The sequence below is a fragment of the Mercenaria mercenaria genome, chromosome 10 (assembly GCF_021730395.1).
Source record: "Mercenaria mercenaria strain notata chromosome 10, MADL_Memer_1, whole genome shotgun sequence".
In the NCBI taxonomy this organism is placed as follows: domain Eukaryota; kingdom Metazoa; phylum Mollusca; class Bivalvia; order Venerida; family Veneridae; genus Mercenaria; species Mercenaria mercenaria.
This window is the reverse complement of record NC_069370.1, coordinates 8,485,982-8,511,040: the sequence shown is the minus strand read 5'-3', so window position 1 is coordinate 8,511,040 and position 25,059 is coordinate 8,485,982. Positions and strand designations below refer to the sequence as shown.

General features: G+C 34.8%; 3 protein-coding genes across 3 annotated transcripts in view; 1 reads left to right on the top strand and 2 right to left on the bottom strand.

The window, feature by feature from the left end:
• The window catches only part of LOC123560006 (putative gamma-glutamylcyclotransferase CG2811), a 171,132-nt gene that overhangs the window by 126,168 nt on the left and 19,905 nt on the right, over positions 1-25,059 (top strand). The gene's annotated exons all lie outside the window — the stretch shown is intronic.
• Positions 2,581-8,585, bottom strand: LOC123560004 (uncharacterized). The gene is made up of 4 exons (XM_053516690.1): positions 7,123-8,585; positions 5,515-5,592; positions 4,439-4,453; positions 2,581-2,672 (listed from the first exon to the last, which is right to left on the bottom strand). The coding sequence occupies exons 1-4, from the start codon at positions 7,247-7,249 to the stop codon at positions 2,581-2,583; spliced, it is 312 nt and encodes a 103-aa protein (XP_053372665.1). The 5' UTR covers positions 7,250-8,585.
• Positions 10,216-22,185, bottom strand: LOC123561011 (uncharacterized). The gene is made up of 7 exons (XM_053516689.1): positions 22,048-22,185; positions 21,342-21,466; positions 20,039-20,570; positions 17,612-17,773; positions 15,817-16,032; positions 11,358-11,543; positions 10,216-11,060 (listed from the first exon to the last, which is right to left on the bottom strand). Exons 1-7 carry the CDS (start codon positions 22,135-22,137, stop codon positions 10,386-10,388), a joined length of 1,986 nt encoding a protein of 661 aa, XP_053372664.1. The 5' UTR covers positions 22,138-22,185; the 3' UTR covers positions 10,216-10,385.

The window sequence follows — 25,059 nt, the reverse complement described above, 5'->3', positions numbered from 1 at the left end:
GCTAAAGCAGTAAATATTTAAGCTGTAAAAGTATTAACCTTTCAAAAAAAATGTTTCAGTCCCTGAACCAAGCATGATATGTAGATCTTTATATTACCTGAATACCATGGTTACGTCAAAACCTAAGAAAACGTTATTACAACCTCATTACTACCATCAAGGAGTATTTTTTCTGGCAGACATGTCAGCTAAAGTATTTGGAAATCCTTAAAGAGGATAAACATATAAAGGGCGGACAATGAAACACACAAAAAAACGATATGTTAGGCAGAATGGGCGAGGTATTATAATTTTTTTTCAAAGCAAAAAGTCGCAACATAGCAAACAAAATTATATATAAGCTACAAAAGTAAACATTAAGCTGTAAAGATATTTAACCTTTCAAAAATGTTTTTGTCCCTGAACCAAGCATGATCTGTAGATCTTTATATTACATGAATACCATGATTACGTCACAACCTAAGAAAACGTTGTAACAACCTCATTACCATCATCAAGGAGTATTACCAAACACCCTTCCCTGCAGTGTATTGCACAGTGCTTCCACAGATAGGTATACACCACGCAATGTATTGCACAGTGCTTCCACAGATAGGTATACACCACGCAATGTATTGCACAGTGCTTCCACAGATAGGTATACACCACGCAATGTATTGCACAGTGCTTCCACAGATAGGTATAGACCACTTTCAGTGCAAGATGTCACAGTTTGCGCAAAGAAAGGTGTAGATCACAGCTTTATCTGCAATATATGTCGCGATTTGTCCATAGAAAATATAGAAAATTTCTTTCAACGCAAAAAAGATGTCACACTAATTCCCAAAGAAAGATGTAGATCACATCCTTCAATGCAAGATATATAACTATCTTTTTCCAAAGGTAGGTGAAATCATCACTTTCAATGCAAGATATATGTCAAATTATTTACCAAAAGAAAGTGCATATCATCACTTTCAATGCAAGATATATGTCAAAGTCTTTTCCAAAGAAAGGTGTAGATAATATCTTTCAATGCAAGATGCGTTATTAGTAACAATCCTGTTACATGATATGCGGAGATAATTATCTTTATCTAGGCAAAGTGCATCTCACTACAATTCTTATGATCTTTGCCAAATATTTTTTCCGCACATGGTAAATGTCAGAAGTTTTGTCCATTCAAAGCGTATGACACTATAACTTTCTTTTTAAGATACATGTAAAATCTTCTGAGCATAATGTGTATAACATTACATACCGCATACTGGCACCCAGAAGAATTTCATCTTACTTGTTAAAGTAGTTTTTGTAATTTCTTAACAGCAACATCAGCAGGTCAAAATCCCATTCACAACTTAATTTCCGATACAGTCAGATCATTGAACTGTGTTTACGCGCGGTCCATTCAGTACGTATTCTAAATAAGCTGCATAGCAAATAATGTATATCCGCAAATGATTTGAAGCAACGAATGTTTATTATACTTTAAGCACCGTATGACTAGTATTATCCTTCCAATACTTTGTGTTATCCGAATATATGTAATGCCTGTACCATTTGGTGTATTCATTGAGGAATCCTCTTCTCTTCTTATTCTACAAACAAACAAAATGAAGTTGTTATAAAAAGAGAAACTGATATTAAAATAGAATTATATATATGTTCATGTAAAATGACATAATTATATAAGGTTCTCACAATTAGCCTCAGCTAAATGTTCCTGCACTGACAAGAAGCGTTTCTATGTATGATAAAACATAAAAAAGACATTTTAGGACGACCTGCAACAGATAATATCATTAAAAGATAAGCAAACGTATCTAAATGTTGACAACCATCCTGTTCTAAAGCTAAAGCCTGTCATCATCATTTATTTATTTCAAAATGTAACTGCCTGAAAATATGAACACTTGAAAGCGCTTGCAGTGAAAAATTAAAATTATCGGAAAAAAAACTCAGAACTGTACTGCTGCTATTCCTTGGAAATTGAACTTATATATTTTATACCTGCACAAGGATTTTACTGACTTTATATATATAAGGTAAAAGATGTAATAGTTCGGCACAGTACCCACGATATGAGCCTTTTCTCACCAGTGCAACTATTAATACATCAACATGTACTTTCATTTCGTAAATTTTAAATACCGTCTTGTTCATCAGACTGTATCCAATGCATGGAGCGCTTCACTGCTTCTTTCCACTTGCGAAATCTTCGTTCCCGTTCTTTCGCAGTAATGGAAGGTGTGAACACTTTGGTGTCATGTTATCTGGTGGTGTCGCGCTATCACGTTATAGGGTGTGCTGTTCAAAAGCAGGAACAGTTTTCCTTTTGAAACAAGACAGGAATTTGATCCTTTCAGAAGGAATGGTTAAAAATTAAGTCTGATCACAGAGAAAAATTAACTGATTATTAATCATTGGACACTTTCAATTCCCCCAGGTCTGCATACAGGATGAAATATATCTGAAGCATGGCTTTTGCCTTCTTAGCCAAAAGGCATGTTTACGGTTTTATTCTAGGTAATCTGGATAAATTACCGCGCACAATGACCCGGTGACCGTGTACGAAACACAAGTGGTACATGTAAAAGGAAGTTATAATCTGACTGTTAAACTTACAGTTGCCTGCTCATCCTCTTTGTATTCTTTGATTGTTCTCACAGCTAGATCCAAATCTTCCTCCAGATCTGTTAAACAGTTCAAAACAAAATGCTTATATATATATGCTAAAAATCAAGTTCTTTATTTTATCCTAAAGTCAATTAAGTTTTTAATATAAATGTCTATAATTATGTTTGTCTTGTTTGATTATATCATTATTTTTATAGTCATGTTTTGTTAATGTAAAATAGCTGTTTCTCTGTTTCTTTTAACTTGATAATTATTTGTATTTTTGGTATTTATTATGTAAAGCACTTTTAGAGTGCTATCTAAAAGTGGTACAATAATAATGATAATATTAATGTCAGATGATAATAATTATTAAAGTCAAATGTACAGTTATCAACAAGAGCACCGCCGTGCGGGTGCAGACGCTCATCGGTTTTATTTGTCTCTGTATAAAATTTTCTATGTCCAAAAGGGGCCATATTCTTGCAAAAAGCAGGATGGAGTTATGTTTCTTGCTGCACAGAGTCAGCTTTTGATGTTGAACAAGTGCTGCAAGTTTTAAAGCAATAGCTTTGATAGTTCAGGAGAAAAGGTGACCTAACACAAAACTTAACCAAGAAATCTGATTTTCTAAGTCCAAAAGGGGGGTGGTGATGATAGTTCTTGCAAAAAGCAATGTAGAGTTACGGTACTTATTGTGCAGAGTCAGGTTTTAATGATGAATAACAGCTCCAAGTTTTAAAGCAATAACTTTGACAGTTAAGGAGAAAAGTTGACCTAAATGCAAAACTTAACCAAGAAATCTGATATTTTTTAAGTCCAAAAGGGGCCATAATTCTTGCAAAAAGCAGGATGGAGTTATGTTCTTGCTGTACAGAGTCAGTTATTGATGGTGAACAAGTGTTGCAAGCTTTAAAGCAATAGCTTTGATAGTTCAGTTGAAAAGCTAAACACAAAACTTAACCAGGCAACACTAATGCCGATCAAGTGATGACAATAACTCATCTATTTTTTTTCAAAAAATCAGATGAGCTCAAAACAGTGTACTGGAAAAATAATTCTGCAACATTAATGAACACTTAATTTTTTTATGTTTTTTTTTTTTTTTTTGAGAGAGAGATTTGCATTGTTCAATCACCTTCTAAGTCACACTGTATGCATAAAAAGAGAAGTTTTTCTCTTGTATTTCCCTTTCGCCAACATTGTCAATAAAATGTAACATGATAATAACCATTTGGGCTTTTACTTTATGCTAGTCACACATATCTGAGATAAAAAATATATAATTTATCATTATTTTAATATAAAGGAATTCAACATTGTTTTTAATCAAACTTTAAAAAATAGTGCAAAAGATCAATTAGCACCTTACTATTTGTCTAATGTCTGAGCATCGTGTAACATGTCATGAATAGATACTTTCTTTTTGAAATCCTACATTATTTCTTGAATTATATAACACAATGTCAAAAAATTAAGAAGCTGAGTTTACTAACAAATTCTTTGCTATACCCTTAAAGTTTAACTACAATAGTCCAAGAGTATTTATCAATTTATATAAAAAGTAAACTAAATTTATACCGATATGGAAAAGTTACTCAGTATAACATTCCCAGAAACACCGACAAAATGACAATAACTTGCATAGTGTGACAAACAGCAAGAAAAGTGTCTGTATACATGTATAAAACCTGTGTAGAAAATCCTTGACAAACTGCGTGCACTTGCTCTGATAAAATAGTCCATCAGAAATGAAGCTGCCACTACAACATGCTATATGTTGTGCAAAAAAATACCCACAAAAATCTACTCATTCACACCTATATAAACAAACCATACATACTTAAGAGAGGCAAATCTACAATACAGTAACATACTATAAATTTGTGAACAGACAGACTATTGGAAATAACTGATAAATGTTCAGACCGTGTTTCTAAATAATTACATAACCATAGCTGGTGAATTAAAAGCTGGTGAAATCTAGAGAGAAAAAAATCACTACAAAATTGCAAATAAAATTTGTCCAGATGCTGAAATTTTAAAAAATTCCCATTATATATTTTTATTATACTTACAGTTTGGATCATCTGTTTGTCAGTTCAAAAACATACATGAATATTTTTAAGTATTTAACAAACTATTTCAATCTATTTAATAGAAACACAATGTCAGCTAGGCAAAATCATATAAAAAAACACTTTTATGTATTTTGGGCTAGAGTAACTTTTATCAGAGTCTTTGGGGCTACGAAAACTGATGTTTTGGTAACTGATGCTTACAGGCATCAATGTTTTGGTGCCCATGATTAACTGCTGTGGAGGAGCCAACATTGAAGTTTTATTAAGTGTTACCTTAAAACTATACCTTTCTCTTTCTGCTTCAAATATAGTTCAAATAGAAATACAATGCAATGATACAAAAAACAACCCAAACTTATTTTGCAGTCAAAATACAAATTACTAACAATAAAGTGAAAATTGTATTTTGTGTCAAGAAGGCACAATTCACGTCTTCTGAATTAACTTTTAAAGTAGAGTTAGAAATACTACTGGCACATGTATTTTTAACAGGTAAAACATTCTGCTTCATTGTGTTACAAGTCAAACTGAAAAAAAAAACAAAAAAACTATGCACTGTATCTTTTTTTAAAGTTAATCTCACTATTAAAACAAACAGAAAATAAAATGCTGTAACAGGCAAGTGAATTCTTTTAAGGAAGCATAACTTGAGAAAACACACATGCACTCTGCCCAAATTTTTTTTATCTGACAGATTGGAAGTCGACATTTGGTTCATACTGTTCTGACAGTTATATTTTGAAAAACAATCTATCCATATACGAATATTCAAATTTTATTTGTAAAACAATGAACTTTCCTTAATACAGAAATGAAGAGAACTAGCTTGCTAAATTACCTGGAGCAACAAAATCTTCATCAACCGGCACTTCCTCATACTGAAACTCATCATCCGAGTCAACTGTAAGTTGTTCTCCTGAGAATTACTGTTAAGGTATTACATGTTTAAAACATTTGGCGCACACTTAAAACCAGCTTTTTGTTGAGTATGGGATGCAAAATAGTATAAAAATATTCTCTAATTCTATTCGGACAAAATGCTTTTTTTATACTGTATCCTTTTTTAAAAATAAGTGCAATGGACCCTCATACATAATAATTTAGATTTCACAATGGGCACACAACTCTTTTTTGCTTTCTTTATCACTGCAAGAAATTTTGCTGCATATTTTAGGCCCTCGCATTAAGACACCTGTTAAAATTTTGAAAATAAGAAAACTTGTTCAATATTTTGGCTAATATGCACTTTACCGGTATACACCTCCTGGCTCCTGCTAGAATGTGTCATTTACTGTGTGTGTGTGTAAATTGTATTCACTTTTGTTGCAACGATAAAAACTTTTGTGCTGTATCCTTGTCATCTCTGGTTACTCTTATATGTATTCCGTGTTGCTCATTTACACGCAACAATGTTTAATTTTGCTGTCATATATTTCTCTTGTCTTGACTAGTTAAATACCAGAAATTTCAATTACGTCCTTGCATATGTATATATATGTAAAAAACACATTATTCTTATGTAAAACAATACAGCATTTGTGTCAAGATTGTCACAAACACATAATGCCTGGATTTTTCTTCATATATCAAGGAACTGTTTTAGCTAACATTAACGGAAAGTTCATGGTTTTTTCTTGCTGTTTTGGGAACATAGCCTATACCCACAAAATTGGGAATTTTAACCGGTAAATCTTCCAGATTTGGAAATATTTAGTCCCATAGGATTATAGTAAGGATGTGTTAAGCACTTTCTCATACACTTGTTCACATTGTACAACCTCTTTAACATACTGCCATTACAAAATTGTCCATAATTTGGTCAATGTTTGTGCAATTTTGATGATTTTTTTTTCAGAATGTAGATTGGAAATTTTTGCACTCATTTTGGAAAAAACATACTTTTTGGCATTGGGAATATAGCCGAATAATGGCTATAAAAACGGCCAAACAAAACCCCTGAAGTTAATCGCAAAAAACATCATGATCATCATCATCTTCAGTAATCGCCACACTTTAAAAGAGTATACTCTTGATTTGATAGAAATACTGTACATCAGCAGCTGCAAGAGACAACTAGATCTATTTACACCTACAAGACTAAAAGTCTCTCTTTGTACACAGATTAAAAAGTGACAAGTGATAAAACAATGTCAGAATGATGAAAGATGCATGAAATTAAAGAAATCAGACTGATGTAATTCATTTCATCTACCTTTTTAAAAATACTTTAAAGCCTGAGAACTTCCTTAGAAGCGTCGTTATTGTGTACTCTATGATATCAATCCTGATCGATTCATGACGCGAAAACATGTGTCAAATAACAAACATCCTTGCAAATTTTAGTATCTTCAAGAAATTTCAACAATATCTGTGTCTGAAATTGGACGATCAAATTTTCTTTCAATAGCAACAATTTTTACTATTTCTAACAAGTTAAAAAGGATACGTTCGAGATAAAACTTTTCGTTTTCTGGATCTGCAGCCATCTTGTTTCTCGCGGTCGCCAAGGAAACTAGGGGAGGTAATCTATTCCAGACTATTAGGTTAAAAATCACTATCTGTTTTTGGAACATACTTTAGGTCAGTTACTGGTATAGATTTTTCTTTTCACTACCATAATAAGAAATGACCCAGTCAAGTACTGTAAAATTAAGAAATAACCATTAAATGTAATTCTGTTTTCTATTCTATTCTTTAATAAAAACAACTTATCAGACATATAACATAACTCACAACTGTTTCAGTGTGAGGAATCACGTGACTTACTGGGTATTTGGTAAACTTTTCATGTGATTCTACTTTCATTTACTTCAGTAATTTGTACTTTTTTGGACAAAATTGTGTCGATCCGTGGATACCATCATCTAAAAACTGCGAATGTATTCAAACTTCCAAAGTGTTCTTGGAAAATATAGGTGAATGGAACAAAGTATGGGTACCAGAGGAAATCGGAAGGTAAGGGGCATATGATAAGATATATCAGAACATCTAAAACAAAGGTTTATCAATAGAAATACTTTGATTTTCCTGACGAATCGAAAAAATTATCGGCCATTTTTTTGTGTAAGCTGCCTTTTTAAGTCATGTGATTTCTCACACTGTGTTTTAAACCTTGTAGTCAGATTGTTTTATATTATATTATAATGCTGAATGCCTGTTGTAGTTTCAATGCATACATATGTTATGTGTACAGTGATACACAATAAATTTTATGTGTTGTATTTCACAAAGCCTTTTAATTATCAGCTGTAATAAAAATTTAAAGGTAAACCACATTTTCCTGATTAAAGACACCAATACAGCCTACATTTTTCTGCTTGTCAGTGGATATCATGCAAAGTACTCAACTTTACAGCTAAGCAATCCAGGCTAATAAGTGAGGCCCTGGCTGAAACCTTACAATCTGAACACTATCAGAATAGTGAAATGCACTTAAGATGCATTGAATTGCATCAATGTTTATACAAAATGAACATGTGGACCTCTATAGTGTCACAGTTGTCAAACCTCGAAATTCTCAAGCAAATACTGTAAAATCATTTAATTTTGTGGGCATGAAATTTCGTGTTTTTGATCAAAACAGCAATTTCGTGGGGATATGAATTCGTGGACTTCAACTTTTGAACATAAAATGAATGGGAATTTTACTTGTTCCTTGGGATTAAATTTCATGGATTGACTCAACATTGAAAATTAGTCCCTCATGAATATATTTGATTTCACACTGTAATGAATTTTATCTCTGGTCATGAAGACAGCATGTATAATTACTACACAAGAACACCAAGACTATAGTGATACCTTTGAATGACCATTATAAGGGAGGTTTTAAGGCAACATGTGAAACTTCTCCTTTTTTAGGGATATCATATTATAGTCTCCTTTAAATAAACACTAGATACACACGTTTTACATCAACACAGTGAGTCAGGGGGTTGCAGTTTTACCATAAACATTACAAAATTTTGTGATTTTCTTCACTGTTAACACATTTTCTGGTCGTTGAGAATAATGAATAACTCATAGGGGTTTAAGCATTTGATACACATTACTTAGTCAGATTATACACAGTTTGCACATTAAAAGGGTTTTTGGAAACACAGATTATACACACATTCAAAGGGTTTTTGGACAAAGTAAATTTTTTAGGTAGACATCTCAGTCAGGTTTTGGCTACATGTTCATAAATAGAAGCTGCTATGACCATTAAGGATAGCAAAATATGTTAAAACAAGAGCTGTTTGTAGAACACATAATTTTATGAACCCCGCACATGCTAGATGAGTATGCAGTTTTCAGACTCAAGCACGCTGGTAACTTGACTGTTGACCTAATAAGGAATATCTTCTGACCATAAACAATGAAGCTATGAAATTTGTTGGCTGTAGCCTGTAGGACCAATTATTTTCCAGTTATAGATCAATAACTATTTTTCATATATGACCTTGAACTTTGACCTACTAACCCCTAAAAAATAACAACACTGGTAATTAACTGACCACAAGCAACCATCCTATCAAGTTTGACACCCATAAACCCAAGACTTCTACATTTACTGACTGGAAACTGTTTTCAGTTCTGAGGTCACATTGACCTTGATATTTGAACTTTTGATGTCATTAATAACAGCAATGAAATATGACACCTTCTCCAGTAACTGATCAGAAGCTGTCTTTAGTTTCAAGGCTACAAAGAGCTTGACCTTTGACCTAGCCTTCCAAATGGTAGGGATCATCTACTGACCACAGGTAAGCATCCTATAGTTTGACCACTATAGGTGCATACCTATTCCAGTTTCTGAGTGGAAACAATAGTGTATACTGACTGACATTAGCTTGACTTCTTTAAGGATGTGGATGGGGAGAATGGTGATGGGGGTTGGGGGATGGGGACTGGATGAGGAAATTGTGAATGGGGAGGCTGGTGATGGGGGAAGGGCATCTGGGGTGAAGAATATGCAAATGTATATGCAAGAAAAATAACAACTGTCACAGGAGACAGTGACAGGAAAGCCCAAGGCTAAATACCAGACAATGATATAATACACTGCCATTCCTCAGTGATAGGAATGCAACAGGCTACATACCAGAACATGATTTAACTCGGTACCAGTCCTCAGTGACAGAACATTAGTACAATAGAGGCTACATACCAGAACATGATTTAACTCAGTACCAGTCCTCAGTGACAGGTACACTAGAGGCTACATACCAGAACATGATTTAACTCAGTACCAGTCCTCAGTGACAAGTACACTAGTGGCTACATACCAGAACATGATTTACCATGGTACCAGTCCTCAATGACAGGTACACTAGTACACTAGAGGCTACATACCAGAACATGATTTAATTCAGTACCAGTCCTCAGTGACAGGTACACTAGAGGCTACATACCAGAACATGATTTAACTCAGTACCAGTCCTCAATGACAGGTACACTAGTACACTAGAGGCTACATACCAGAACATGATTTAATTCAGTACCAGTTCTCAGTAATAGGTACACTAGAGGCTACATACCAGAACATGATTTAAAGCAGTACTGTTCCTCAGCGACAAGTATCACTAAGGCTATGTACCAGACGATTATTTTACCATTCCTCAGCGACAAGAATGCAACAGGCTACATACCAGAACACAACATATATAACACAGTATCATTCAGATCAACAACAAGAAACAGACTTATATAATATTCCACAAGTCATCATTTATTCACTTCCTTCATAAATAATTTGTATTTTTCTAAATACTCAACAGGTTTCTGAAATACAAGATACCTTTTTATCTCCATGTCTTTCTCATTTCCAACGTAAGATTTTCTAACAGACCCTTCTTTTTTCTCTAGACATTTGATCATATTAGGGTTAAAAGGTGACTTTGTTTCATTATAATTTGTTTCTGAAGTGATGTTCTTGTCGTTAAATAATGATAGTTTTTCAGGACATATACAACTTAGAAGATCATCATTTGGAACTCTGGTTGTTGCTGAAGACTGCTCATCTTTGACAGAACTCTGGTGAGAACAAATGGAGGAATTTGAGGTGTTACACGCTTGTTCAAATGCATCACCACATGATTTTGAGTTAGATATCACAGCAGTTACATTAGGCTCTCTTTCACTGTAACATAAACGTTTACAACAACACCTGTTGCCACAATTATGACCTTTGTCATGGCAACAACAACTGAAATTTTCTGTAGCAACACATTCAGTGTTGCCATGGTAACAGCCTCTAACATGTTCACTGTCACTGTCTTTAACATTCTGGTACTGTTGTACACAGTCTTTGCTGTGTAAGACCTCATGTGTATCATTTTCGTCAGTTCTGAAGCACTTAAATTGAACGTTCTGACAAGGCTCCCTTGCATGTTGCATTTTCTGAAATTCAAACTGACACATGAAAATAAAATCACCATACAGAAACTGTACTGTCACAAAATCAACTTAAACTGAAAATAAATAATATATTTATATATAAATCTTTAAAAGTAAGAATTTCTTGTGAGGTTTAAAATGCTTTTCTAGAACTCTCAATATTCTGAACATTTTTATCACGCATGTCTGGTCAGGCTTTTTTAACCAAGACTCAGGTGGTCAATTTAGCTAATGCACAGTACATAGTCACAAGAGATAATTGTATAAAGAGGAATGAAAAAAATAGATTACAAAACAAACCTTTATTTTCTCCATGAAGTACAATGAGCATGCCTGAGAATACAGTTTCTGTCTAGCCAGCTGGAGTATTTGGTCAGTGCTGACTGCAGAGGTAATACCTTCTGCATGTAACAACTCCAGTATGTGAGAGGAATCAAAATGGCTGAAAGGACATCCCCCACTCTCACAAGGACCATGGTAGCTCTCCTGGAATAAATGTACAATGAAATCTTTGTTTAAAGAAGTCTTTGAACTCAGCACATTTTGGTTTCAAATCAGCCAGTTGTGTTTCGAACACAAATGTATTTCAATAAATGTGGATGCTAGTATTATAATTTTAGACTGACATGCAAGTTCGAATGACTATATATGAATAGACTCTTTTCATAAATTTTACATTGATAAACATATGTTTTATATAAATGAACCTTATAAAAGAACCAAAGTCTGTCATATAAGGCTGTAGTAAAAAGGCAAATACTAAAGATAGAGAATCCATTACTACATAATAACTGAGCCGCGGCATGAGAAAACCAACGTAGTGCATTTGCAACCAGCATGGATCCAGACCAGCCTATTGCAATTAGAGAAACCGTTAGCGAACAGCATGGATCCTGACCAGACTGCACGGATGCGCAGGCTGGTTTGGATCCATGCTGGTTGCAAATGCACTATGTTGGTTTTCTCATGGTGTGGCTCAATTATTATTACATGATTAGTTGAAATATTGTAAATTCAATACATAATTGTTCATCAAATAATTTCACTTGCCATGAAAATAGCCCTTCAATGTATTTGTCAAAGATGTATTTATACACTATTACTCATGTAAACACCATGTGTTACAGTGCAGAATATTTGGACTTGAAATTGCATATCTGAAAATCTCCAGATGTTAACTGCTTCTTACATCTATCAATGTATAACAAGAGGACCATGATGGTCCTGAATCGCTCACCTGTCCCCACATGACCCAGTTTTGAACTGAGTATGATGTCGTTTCTTCTATTATTTGACATAGTGACCTAGTTTTTGAGCTCATGTGACCCAGTTTCGAACCTGACGTAGATATCATCAAGATGAACATTCAGACCAACTTTCATACAGATCCCATGAAAGATATGGCCTCTAGAGAGGTCACAAGTTTTTTTTTATTATTTGACCTACTGACCTAGTTATTGATGGCACATGACCCAGTTTCGAACCTGACCTAGATATCATCAAAGTGAACATTCTGACCAATTTTCATGAAGATCCATTCTAAAGTATGGCCTCTAGACAGGTCAAAAGGTTTTTCTAATTTTATACCTACTGACCTAGTTTTTGACCGCAGTTAACCCAGTTTCGAACTTGACTAGAAATCATCAAGATGAACATTCAGACCAACTTTCATACAGATCCCATGAAAAATATGGCCTCTAGAATGGTCAGAAGGTTTTTTATTATTTGACCTACTGACCTAGTTTTTGATGGCACTTGACCCACTTTTGAACTTGACCTAGATATCATCAAAGTGAACATTCAGACCAATTTTCATGAAGATTTATTGAAAAATATGGCCTCTAGAGAGGTCAAAAGGTTTTTCTATTTTTAGACCTACTGACCTAGTTTTTAACCGCATGTGACCTAGTTTTGAACTTGACCTAGATATTATCAAGCTGAACATTCAGACCAATTTTCATACAGATCCCATGAAAAATATTGCCTCTAGAGAGGTCACAAGGTTTTTCTATTATTTGACCTACTGACCTAGTTTTTGATGGCACGTGAACCAGTTTCAAACTTGACCTAGATATCATCAAGGTGAACATTCTGACCAATTTTCATGAAGATCTTGTGAAAAATATGGCCTCTAGAGAAGTCACAAGGTTTTTCTATTTTTAGACCTACTGACCTAATTTTTGAAGGCACGTGACCCAGTTTCGAACTTGACCTAAATATCATCAAGGTGAACACTAGGGTTGGATACCGGTTCCCGGTATCGGTACAATACCGAATAATCACTTCGAAAAGTACCGGTATATACCGTTTCGTAAAAGAACCGGTACCGATTTCGGTATTTCCATAAAAGTAAAAACAAAATTCTTACAAAATCTGCGGCAAAATAAAGCAGAAATTTAAGCAAATAGCGTAAAACGCGATCGACATTGTTACTGTGATCAGAGTAATCTCCCTTGACATGGAGAGCCAACCGTGCGAATAGTTTCGTATGCTAAATATTACCTGAAATACTTCTTTTCCCGTCGTTTTAAACAACGTAAACCAATACTTAATTTCAAAATATACGACATTATTTTTCTTTGTAGTTTTCTTTTAAAACCAATGAAAAAAAAAACGATGTAAATAAAAAATTACGAGACTAAGCTGTAACCTATGTAAACAAATAATCGGTTTTCGCGAACCATTAGAAATAATGTTATTGTTGGAATGTTGGTTGTTTAAGTGTTTTGAAGGTTATTGTTCAATTAAAAATGTGTTGCAAAGTGTTTCACTTCAAAAACATTACTAGTCAACCTAGTCGAAGATTATCATGAGTGAGAATGTGTCCGGCTTGTTAGAGGGGTAATTTGAAAGCTAATAAGTGTTCAGTTTTAGACAGTACTGAGCTTTAAAAGCATTACTACAGTGAGTGTATTCATAGATTTAAATTGCATAGTGAGCGAGGTATCTGCTCTAGATTTTTATTTTGGAAAACTAGTCTGTAAGATAGGTTTATTTTTCACTCTTTCATAATCTAATACATACAACACTCCATTAACAAACTTAAAATGTTCATATATCACAGCAAATTTTCATGTATATCTACTTACATAGGTGTATATAATACTAAGCAAATCATTGCTTATGTAATGTACTACAAAGCATGGTATCGGTATCGGTATCGTTAAAAATACCGTATCGTTTCGTTGGTATCGGTATCGGTATCGGACCGCTTCGTCCTAAACGATATCCAACCCTAGTGAACACTCTGACCAATTTTCATAAAGACCCCATGAAAAATGTGACCTCTAGAGCGGTCACAAGCAAAAGTTTACGCACGCACGGACGACGGACGCTGCACGATCACAAAAGCTCACCTTGTCACTTTATAACAGGTGAGCTAAAAAGGTTAATTCATTTTTAAATTGGAAACATGTAATCAGATACTTCATCACATTAAAGAGAAGTGAATTCTGAAGAAAATACATCTTCTTTTAAACTGTTTCCACATACTGTTAAATCATTTAATTTCGTGAGCATGAAATTCCGTGGTTTGGTCAAGACGGCAATTTTGTGGGGATATGAATTCGTGGATTTCAACTTTTGAACATAAAATGAGTGGGATTTTTACTTGTTCATTGGGATTAAATTTCGTGGATTGACTCAACCACGAAATCCAGGAAAATTAGTCCCCTACAAATATTAATGATTTCACAGTATTACATCAGACCTGTTATGTTGAATCTTTATACATGGAAAAGTAGTAGACAGGAATAAAATCCTTGACATGCATTTAAGTGTGACCTTGACCTTTGAGCTAGGGGTTTAGTTCTTACATGTGACAAGTCACATTATGGGGAGTGTTTGTGCCAGGTAATCCTAAACTCCCTGGACAGTTGAAAGAGTCATACAGCAGACACAAAACACAAACCTTTGACCTTCAAGATGATATTTGACCTTGGGGTCTGGGAACTGCACAGACCACACTATCAAGAAATATTAAAATTCCTTAATGGATGGCACAGGTATGTGTTGGACACAAAACAGACACCATTAACCTTAAATCTCCAGGTGTGACTTTGAGCAAGGGCTTTGGCTTTGCGCTTAGCATATTGCCTTATAATGGTGAATGTTTATTCCAGGTCATCTGAGTATCAATCCATGCATGGCAAAGTCAAAACCTGGACAAGAAATATTCCTTAAAATCTTTGACCTCTGTGAATCTGATGTCTGAAGTGTAGATGTTGCACAAGTGTGACCTTGACCTTGAGTTATGAAGAAACAAGAAACCTTGAGTTATGGAATGGACAAGAACACCCTGTTTACATTTGACATCCAAGGTTACGTGTCTGTGTGTTATACATGACACATGTTCATCTTATGGGGAACATCTTTGCTAAACGATATTCAAATCGCTTGATGACTCACAAGGTTACTTTGACCTTTAAGCTAGGGATCTAGGAATTGTGCATGACACATGGTATGGTTATGGGGAAGACAGACAGATGGCCGAGTTATGGACTGGATATAAAAATGTAGACTTCTTCTTCTTGTCGTTCGCGTTAAAAATGTAGACAAACTGACTGATGGAATCACAGAAAAGCACAATCCTATAGTCCCTGAAAGATGTCTTAAGACCAGCAGAGGACTAATTAAAGTTATTATTCGATTAGGCAACAGCAATAAAATCCAGGTGACTTCCATAATGGGTTACAGACCTGAAAATTAATGTGCATGCTGATGTAATAATGCATATTAATTGCATTCATATCACAATTACTTGTAATGCTGTACATGAGTGTCCCCTGTAGTTGATTCTGGAACCCTCCAGACCATAGAGATGTCTAATATTGTACGTATATCTTCCCTCATCCTTTGACCATGTATGACAGCATCCATCATTGTTGCTAGGAGACTGGGAGTATTCCTTCCTCCAAAACATGAGCGCCTCATGAACAGACAATCCTGCCTCTTTCAGAAATAATGAGTACTGAATCTAGAACAGGAAAGATCACATTTAATTTAATCAGTTAATTAGGAAAGATCACTTTTAATTTATCTCTTGAACTTTAAATAGCAAAGCTTCAAATTTGTACTGCAGATGACTGCTATCACAACACTCCTAATGACTAATGAAGAATTATTTACATTGCACACAGTTTGATTCAAATCAATCTACTTTTATCAATTATGGAATTATTATTACCCAAACATTAGGCTTATGGTTGCTTATTGATTTCTATTTTTCATTCCAATACTGTGTTACAGTGTAATTTTGAAACATGGAAATGTCTGCTATTTTTGCAAATGGAAAACTTGAGTTGTGTCCATATGACACAGATGCCCCCCCCCCCCCCCCCCCACATACTGTGGCATCCTCTGTATAGCAAAAACTATCAAAGAGCAGTAACTGCAGTTAACATAATCACAGAAAAAAATCCTTCCTTTATAGTCATCTACACATCAAGCTTGTTCATCTATGAAAGTCTGAAGCAAATCAGGTGGGAGGAGTTGGACATGGTCGGAGACCACCAATTCAAAAAAGTACAGGGAACTTACTGGGAATGAGGTAAGTGTATACCTGGGAATAAGGTAACGTCTGTGCGTTCTGATTGGTCAGTCAAGTAAACAAACCCAGGAAGTGATTATTTTTTCAAAATTGATACTTTTTCACTTTTTCACTGCATTTACAGTATTTTATTATACATTTTGACAAAATTTGCTACATTTTATGTGTATTGAAAAAGAGTTTTATCAAACGAATTTCTCCCGCCATGTCAATGATGTAAACAGGGGATCATCTCATTCACACGAAAATTACTTAAATAAAGTATCACTATTCATATGTTTCTCGTCCAATATTTTGGTAGAGCTAAGATAGTTCTTGAAAAACTTGTAATTAGATATACATGTTTCGATGTATGGAAGGCCGTACACGCCATAATGTTACAATGTAAGTCTATGGGAAAACAATTGGTGGTCTCTAACCACATACAAGATTTTTCTCTATATTCTATATCTATATCAAAGGGCAATAACTGGTAAAAATAGTCACAGAAAATATCCTTCCTTTATGGTAACTTGCACATCTAGGTTGTTCATATGTGAAAGTTTGAAGCAAATCAGGCTAATAGTGTGGGAGGAATTGGACACACAAGATTTGGGGATGTACATACAGATGGATGGACAGATGGACGGACATACGTACATACGGATAGCAGCAATGCTATATGCCCCCCATATAAATGTGTGGGGGCATAAAGATATATGCAATATTAAGATAACATATGAATGAATGCAAATACCACATTAAATTGGAGAAGAGACTCAAATACATCTACAAAAGGAATAAAATCAATTCCATTTGTCCATATTTTCCATTGCATATACAGGTATTAACTGCTGTTTGTTGCAGAATGTGTTCAATTACAAAGCATTTGAATGATATAAACCTTACATTATATGGTCATACACAATAGTAACAGAGTTATTACTTTGATTCTAACATGTTTACAGTGTTTTGTGACAAAAAATATAAACTTATACAGTACTGTGCTAAATCAAAATAACTATACCCTAGAGTGATGTTTGAGTCTGTGTGACATCCTGAGTGATCTATGGAGATGTGACATACATGGTGGGAACATGTGAGCTACTCCGTCAACTTCAGTGTGACACAGATCATGACGCATGTCACATCCAGGATACTGGTCCCTGTAGTGCTCATAAAACATTACCTATACATCAAGATAGCAAAAAAAATGAACTTTGAGGAAATATCTATCCTCAAACAAAATTTCACTGTTTTAATGTATTCATCTGAAAAGATTCTAGCATTTAATGCATTACATTTGCAAGTAACTAGAAATTGCTTTTGTAGAAAAGCATATGTCTCCCCCAATGCAAAGTCCTATAGGCAAGAAGTCAATAGGGGTCAGGAGCGAAAGTCCAAGAGACACTGATGGTTGGCTGCAATAGGGATCATCTACTTGGCATGTCCAGTCATCCCGCTAAATTTCAACACTCTTGGCCTAGTGGTTCTCAAGTCACTGTTCAGGCTCCTGTGACCTTGACCTTCGATCAAGTGACCTCAAAATAAATCGGGGTCATCTACTCTGCATGTCCAATCATCCTATTAAGTTTCAACATTCTAGGTCAAGTGGTTCTCAAGTTATTTTCCAGAAATGATTTTATATGACCAGGCCCCTGTGACCTTGACCTTTAATAGACTGACCCCAAAATCAATAGGGGTCATCTACTCTGCATGTTCAATCATCCTATGAAGTTTCAACATTATGGGTCAAGTGGTTCTCAAGTTATTGATCGGAAATTGTTTTCCATGTTCAGGCTGCTGTGACCTTGACCTTTAACAGAGTGATCCCAAAATTGATAGGGGTCATCTACTCTGCATGTCCAATCATCCTATGAAGTTTCAACATTTTGGATCAAGAGGTTCTGAAGTTATTGATCGGAAATGGTTATCAATGTTCAGGCCCCTGTGACCTTGACCTTTAACGGAGTGACCCCAAAAACAATAAGGGTCATTTATTCTATATGAACAATCATCCTATGAAGTTTCAACATTCTGGGTCGAGCGGTTCTCAAGTTACTGACCGGAAATGGTTTTCCATGTTCAGGCTCCTGTGACCTTGACCTTTAACAGAATGACCCCAAAATCGATACGGGTCATCTACTCTGCATGTTCAATCATCTTATGAAGTTTCAACATTCTGGATCAAGAGGTTCTCAAGTTATTGATTGGAAATAGTTATCAATGTTCAGGCCAAAGTGACCTTGACCTTTAAAGGAGTGACCCCAAGAACAATAGGGGTCATTTATTCTGCATGAACAATCATCCTATGAAGTTTCAACATTCTGGATCGAGTGGTTCTCAAGTTACTGACCGGAAATGGTTTTCAATGTTCAGGCCCCTGTGAACTTGACCTTTAACGGAGTGACTCCAAAATCAATAGGGGTCATCTACTTTGCATGTACAATCATCCTATGAAGTTTCAACATTCTGGGTCAAGTGGTACTCAAGTTATTGATCGGAAATGGTTTTCAATGTCCAGGCCCCTGTGACCTTGACCTTTAAAGGAGTGACCCCAAAAACAATAGGGGTCATCTACTCTACATGACCAATCACCCTATGAAGTTCCAACACTCTTGGTCAAGTGGTTCTCTAGTTATTGATCGGAAATGGTTTTCAATGTTCAGGCCCCTGTGACCTTGATCTTTGACTGAGTGATCCCAAAAACAATAGGGGTCATCTACTCTTCATGACCAATCATCCTATTAAGTTTCAACATTCTGGGTCAAGTGGCTCTCTAGTTATTGATCGAAAATGGTTTTCAATGTTCAGGCCCCTGTGACCTTGACCTTTGACAGAGTGACCCCAAAATCAATAGGGGTCATCTACTCTTCATGACCAATCATCCTATTAAGTTTCAACATTCTGGGCCAAGTGGTTCTCTAGTTTTCGATAGGAAATAGTTTTCAATGTTCAGGCCTCTGTGACCTTGACCTTTGAAAGAGTGACAACCAAAAACAATAGGGGTCGTCTACTCCAGCAGCCCTACAACCCTATGAAGTTTGAAAGTTCTAGGTCAAAGGTCAAATGGTTCTCCAGTTATTGCTCAGAAATGAAGTGTGACGAACGGACGGACAGGGCAAAAACAATATGTATCCCCCAGAAATGGGGGGGGGGGGAGAGACATAATTATTAACAAGCCTGCATGTCAGATCATCAAAGTTTAGTAAACAAATGTAAAGTTTCAACCCATTCCCAGTCTTCCACCAATGGTTATCGAGATACCAGCTTACATAATAAACTTAACTGAAACAGAATGCAGACACTGACATTGACGATACAGAATGTGTGACTGAGTGAAACAGCTCTAGTCCTATTCTCTGAATAGTAAATCTAAAAAGTGGATCAGCAGCAGCAAATCTGTTCTATTTCAGACCTTGATTCAGGAGACAAAATTATCAAATCAATTTGAAATATTTGCTACAGAGGCTATGCAGTAACATTCAATTATGGTACAAACCTTTAACGTTTTAAAAAGAATCTTTATCCTTCGCTCATCTGTATGGAATATATCAGCAGCTTGTTTTATACCATTCTGCAGCAACTCTTTAAACAGACTGGTTACAGTTTCCCTCAGTCTGCAGACTGGTACATGAGCAATTCCATTTTTTAACACAGTCTGTCTTGTTGCAACAAAATGTAACACAGTCCAGAATGGTACCATGAAACAAACTTCTTTACCATTTAAATACTGTCTTACCACAGTTCTCCATTTTAAATTATCACCTTTAATCTGAGACAATGTTTCGAAAAACTGTCTTACATACAATGGTGTATCAGATGAGATGGTATTTTTTAATCTGTTGCCTTTTCTAAGATAATCAGTGGATTTAAATAATTTACACAGCTCTTCCTCCGTCATACATGTAAACCGGAAGTCAAATAATAAAGTCTCAGCCTTCACTAAAAATGCAGTCATATCACTGTTTGAGCAGCATGCAAGTCTGAAAAAAAAAGACAAGTAAAAAAGTAACTTCTGTCTTACTTATTTGTTTAAAGTGGGTTTAGCAACTTGCATGCCATTTTCTTCAACACTGTTTAGGTTATATTATGGCAGTCAGTATCTGACCAGTGCTCTTGGGATTCATTCCAGAACTGTCCTGTTCTCTAGGAGCAAGTTGCATGAACCAAATGTACAGAACAAACTACTTAAAAACATACTGACTTCCAACTATTTATTCTGGAGAACATCTGAATCTGTAAACTGTAAAATGGTAGAGTAGTGCTTTACCTACTGAACAAATAGTGTCCACTACAGACATACTTCTACATTACATAAATAATTCAGTATATAACCACGCCCACTGCAGTCTTCATTTTTCATTAAATGAAGTATACACTGTATTACTAAGTTCAATGAATTCTTACTCCTTTATTACAAAAACATTTAAGTAAATGTGTCAATACATACTGTAAATTCACTTAATTTCGTGGGCATGAAATTTCGCGGTTTTGTTCAAAACGGCAATTTCGGGGGATATGAATTCGTGGATATTTCAACTTTTGAACATAAAATGAATGTGAATTTTACTTGTTTTGTTGGGATTAAATTTTGTGGATTGACTCAACCACGAAAATTAGTCCTCCACGAATATTAATGATTTCACAGTATTCCACTTCTTTGTAAGAACAAATGATATACTGGTAAACAGACATGTATATCTTTACAAGACACTGGTTATAAATTAAAGATATCAAATGACTTAAATTTAAACCTGAGTATAAAGTGTGACAGCCTGTCTTTCACTGTTCCTTCTATCAGACATTCCGAGTCTTGCACATTCTCTGTATCTTTCAATATATCAAATATCTCTAGCCTATTTCCACCTGTATCATACACCTGTAAAAAGACAAAACACATTTATTAGTCTAAATGTCACATTTCTTTTTATTATTATATACCTTACAATAAACAGTTACAAAATTTCATAAGACAGAATCAGTAACACTGGCCAAATAACTAGAAGCGAGCAAAGTAACTGGAAGTGGGCACAATCACCAGTTATCGGATTGCAAAGGATGAGAGGTATCATTTTATCCCGTGTCGGCAAAATAAAAAATTCTTCAACATTGATATTTCATATGATTAACTGATTCTGACAAATGAGTAATCATTATCGTGTTTAGGTATATAATAAACAACACTGCAATCACATTCCTTATGTGGTTATTAGCACTCCTTATCGTATATTGGCACTCGGGCTACGCCCTTGTGCAAATATAGGTTTAGTCACAGCTACTTTAAGCCCGCCATTGATGTTTAATAAGTTTACAGCACAAATCCTCCTATTAAAATCTTATTAAAAAGACTGCTAGCTGATGGAAGAATAACTGTTGAATATTCTTTATCTTTAAACAAACTAGGGTACTTGAAGCTCACATTCTGAATTTAATGCCAGAAATGTTACAAAATGTACTTACCTTGGATAGGAAATTGAACCTGGCTACAGCAAACTGTGTCAACTTCTGTAGGGAAATATTGCCACCTGGTGGTGATATGTAGAAAGACATGCTGCCACAACCGTATCTCACTTTTCTGAAATTGACTGCAAAAAAAAAACAACAAGAGCTATCACAGGAGACAGTGCGCTAGATTATTTCAATGCTGAAAAGTGAAATTGGGCACATCTGAGGAAGTTGGAGCTATCACTGGAGTGTTGAATGACTCTTATGTGGATAAAGATATTCGACAATAGTTTAATTATGTGTCAAGTGTATTCAGTAATAACAGAGATAAATCTGCATAAAAAATATGTTCTGCAATCAATTTTGTGCTTTATGCATGCGACCATCTTAATAGTATATTAAAATATTTAATTAATGACGACAGTGTTTTTGGTCTAGTTCATTTTTCCAGCTATTTTTTTTTTCATTAAGGTTCACTGATTGAACTTCATTTATAGTACGGTCATTTTTATTGGTCATCAACAGTTACTTAAAAGCCCTAACGAGGTTTTCACAACAATTTCTTAGCTTCTTTGTCAGATGTGTCAGTCGTACTCGACCAGAAAAACATTTTCGTAGTTCAATAAAAAAAATTAGAAAAGAATTTTACAGCTTACTACATTAGAAAAGACAATGTAAAGCATAAGAGAGAAGGAAGTTGTGGTGTGTTCTAGGGAACAAATATCATTGATGTCCCAAGAAAAGTAAGACCTTTTTACATTATCATATTGACATTGTGCATAACATTTAAACAGTAGAAATCCGTTCAACATGAGTAGTGATAAACTGAGAAAAGACAGATATGTCATATATCTCTTCTCTTTAAATACAAATGATGGACTGAAAAAAATAGACAGAGACATTTTGAATGGCAGGATTTTTCATAATACCATTAGAAATGTTCAAGAACTTCGTTCAAAAGGGTAGATTTGGTAATTACTAGTATATGGTTTTATATTTTTAAATATATACAGTACATGTATTTGTTTCTCACAAAATTTTGTAAACTGCTAGTGTTTTTCCTTCAATTTTGTGTTAAAGATTAGACAAGCTTCCGTTGGGAAGATTTACGCTAACATTTACAGTTTTCATTGAAATCTAAGGTTTAAGCAAGACCCCCTGCATCCCATGTCTCTAAGCCTATATTTCAGTGTTGGTCTTATCTGTTTTTGACACAGGCACTAGACAAGTTTTTTTTTTTTCAAAAATCCCTTTTTGCACAAAAATGTACTGTTTATAATTCTATTTTTATTATATTAGTCAAATGAAAAAAAATCGACGACCAAAAATCTGGTCACAGTATCATTAATAATTTGTTGGTTACATTTAATTGTTTCATCGCTATTGTAACCATTAACCGGGTGTCCCCAAAAAAAATGATACATCTTTGAGCTTGTATAACTTTATTGTTAACCAATATATTAAACTAATATTTTCTTACAAAGTAGTGAATTTATCACAGAATTTATCGCAATACTTTGGATGTATATATCTCAGTCACAATGTTTTTCACATAAGATGTTCTATATGTCCCCCTTTTTGCGATTTTACCATAGAAATTCTGTTTCTGAAATTAGCGATTACCGCCTTGTAGGTGTCAGCACTGATTTTACTGATCCATGCTTCTCAAATTTCCTGACCAATCTGTTGATCTGTAGTCTGGTTAATGGCTACATGCCTGGGTTCTGTTTAATTAATGTTTTGTTAACTAATGTTGGCGATTTCAACTCATATTCTAATATGGCTAACAATGCTTTAACCCTCAGCCTGCTGGCGGCAAGTGATTCTGCCTTTGCGACCAGTGCAGACCAAGATCAGCCTGCACATCCGTGCAGTCTGATCATGGTCTGCACTGTTCATTTCGTTATTCAGTCAGTAAATTTTCAGTGAACACCCTTCACATAATAAATGGTACTGTCCAGATTGAATGATGGACCAGTCCATTTTAGATATTTAGCAGGGTAAGGGTTAATAATCACAACGATGTTATGTTGACGTCACGTCAACGTGATATTTAGCCCCATGTACGCATCAAGAAATAGTGCTTTCAAATTTAATGAAATATTTTACTTAATAACATGTTTTTAACGAAATGTTGCATTGCACAAATGTTTTGATTAATTTTTATACATACTGAATTAGTTATTTGCTTTGCTGAATAATTCGCAATAATTTTCGCTCAAACTGAATTCTGCCGCAAGACGTATTACCGTTTCCGGTCCTGGTGCGTTTTAACAAATACCTACTATTGGCGCCATGCTTGTGGAAGAAACAGTTCCATCATATTTGATATAAAATTTACACTAAAGAACATAATATTTTTTATTAGAATCGAAGTACGTATAACCGCCCATCGTGTATAAATAGTGATAAAGCACTATTTTGCTACGAATCATTTCTTAAATATACTTTTATGACTTCTGTCTCAGCGGCCATCTTGGATTTTGATGGAATTTGACTACATCATCAATGACGTCATTTGTGACGTCATGATGTCACGTTGAACATATCAATGATTATTAACTGAAATTTAGTTAATTATACTAATTACTGGAATAATAATCATTGATATACCATGTCATTTGTATATGTTATGTCGTTTGAAAGATGTATCACGTTTTTTGGGACACCCTGTACCATGGTACTGGCGAGGATCTAGCTACATTGACAAAGTGAAATACGCGTGCATTTATAATATAGCGCTACATTGTATGAGCGTAACACTACGGGAAGTTACTCAGCTTACTTACAGAACATGCCAAAATCAAGAGTTTATACACTTGCAGCCTCTACATGCATGATGATACTTTCGAAATATTTTTAAAAAAGGCTTCTAATCTATGCAGTCAGTCTATTTATAATTTAGAGAAGCCCTTTTTAGTTTCAAAGGTAAAATCATATTAGAGGCTGCAAGTGTATAAATTCCGATTCTGTCCATGAAGCTTTAAAAATATAACAACTCGGGTACACATTGAAAGAGATTGTAAG

Bases quoted from the DNA above. Each gene is read 5' to 3' on its own strand.
- LOC123561011 (XM_053516689.1), bottom strand. From the start codon at position 22,137: ATGTCTTTCTACATATCACCACCAGGTGGCAATATTTCCCTACAGAAG. The intron at 20,571-21,341 runs GTTTAAATTTAA...TTTTTTTTTCAG, and splicing joins CTGTCACACTTTATACTCAG to ACTTGCATGCTGCTCAAACA. The intron at 17,774-20,038 runs TCAAATTGATTT...CTTGATGTATAG, and splicing joins TAGCCTCTGTAGCAAATATT to GTAATGTTTTATGAGCACTA.
- LOC123560004 (XM_053516690.1), bottom strand. From the start codon at position 7,249: ATGTTCCAAAAACAGATAGTGATTTTTAACCTAATAGTCTGGAATAGA. The intron at 5,593-7,122 runs GTATCCTTTTTA...AGTAATTCTCAG, and splicing joins CGAAAAGTTTTATCTCGAAC to GAGAACAACTTACAGTTGAC.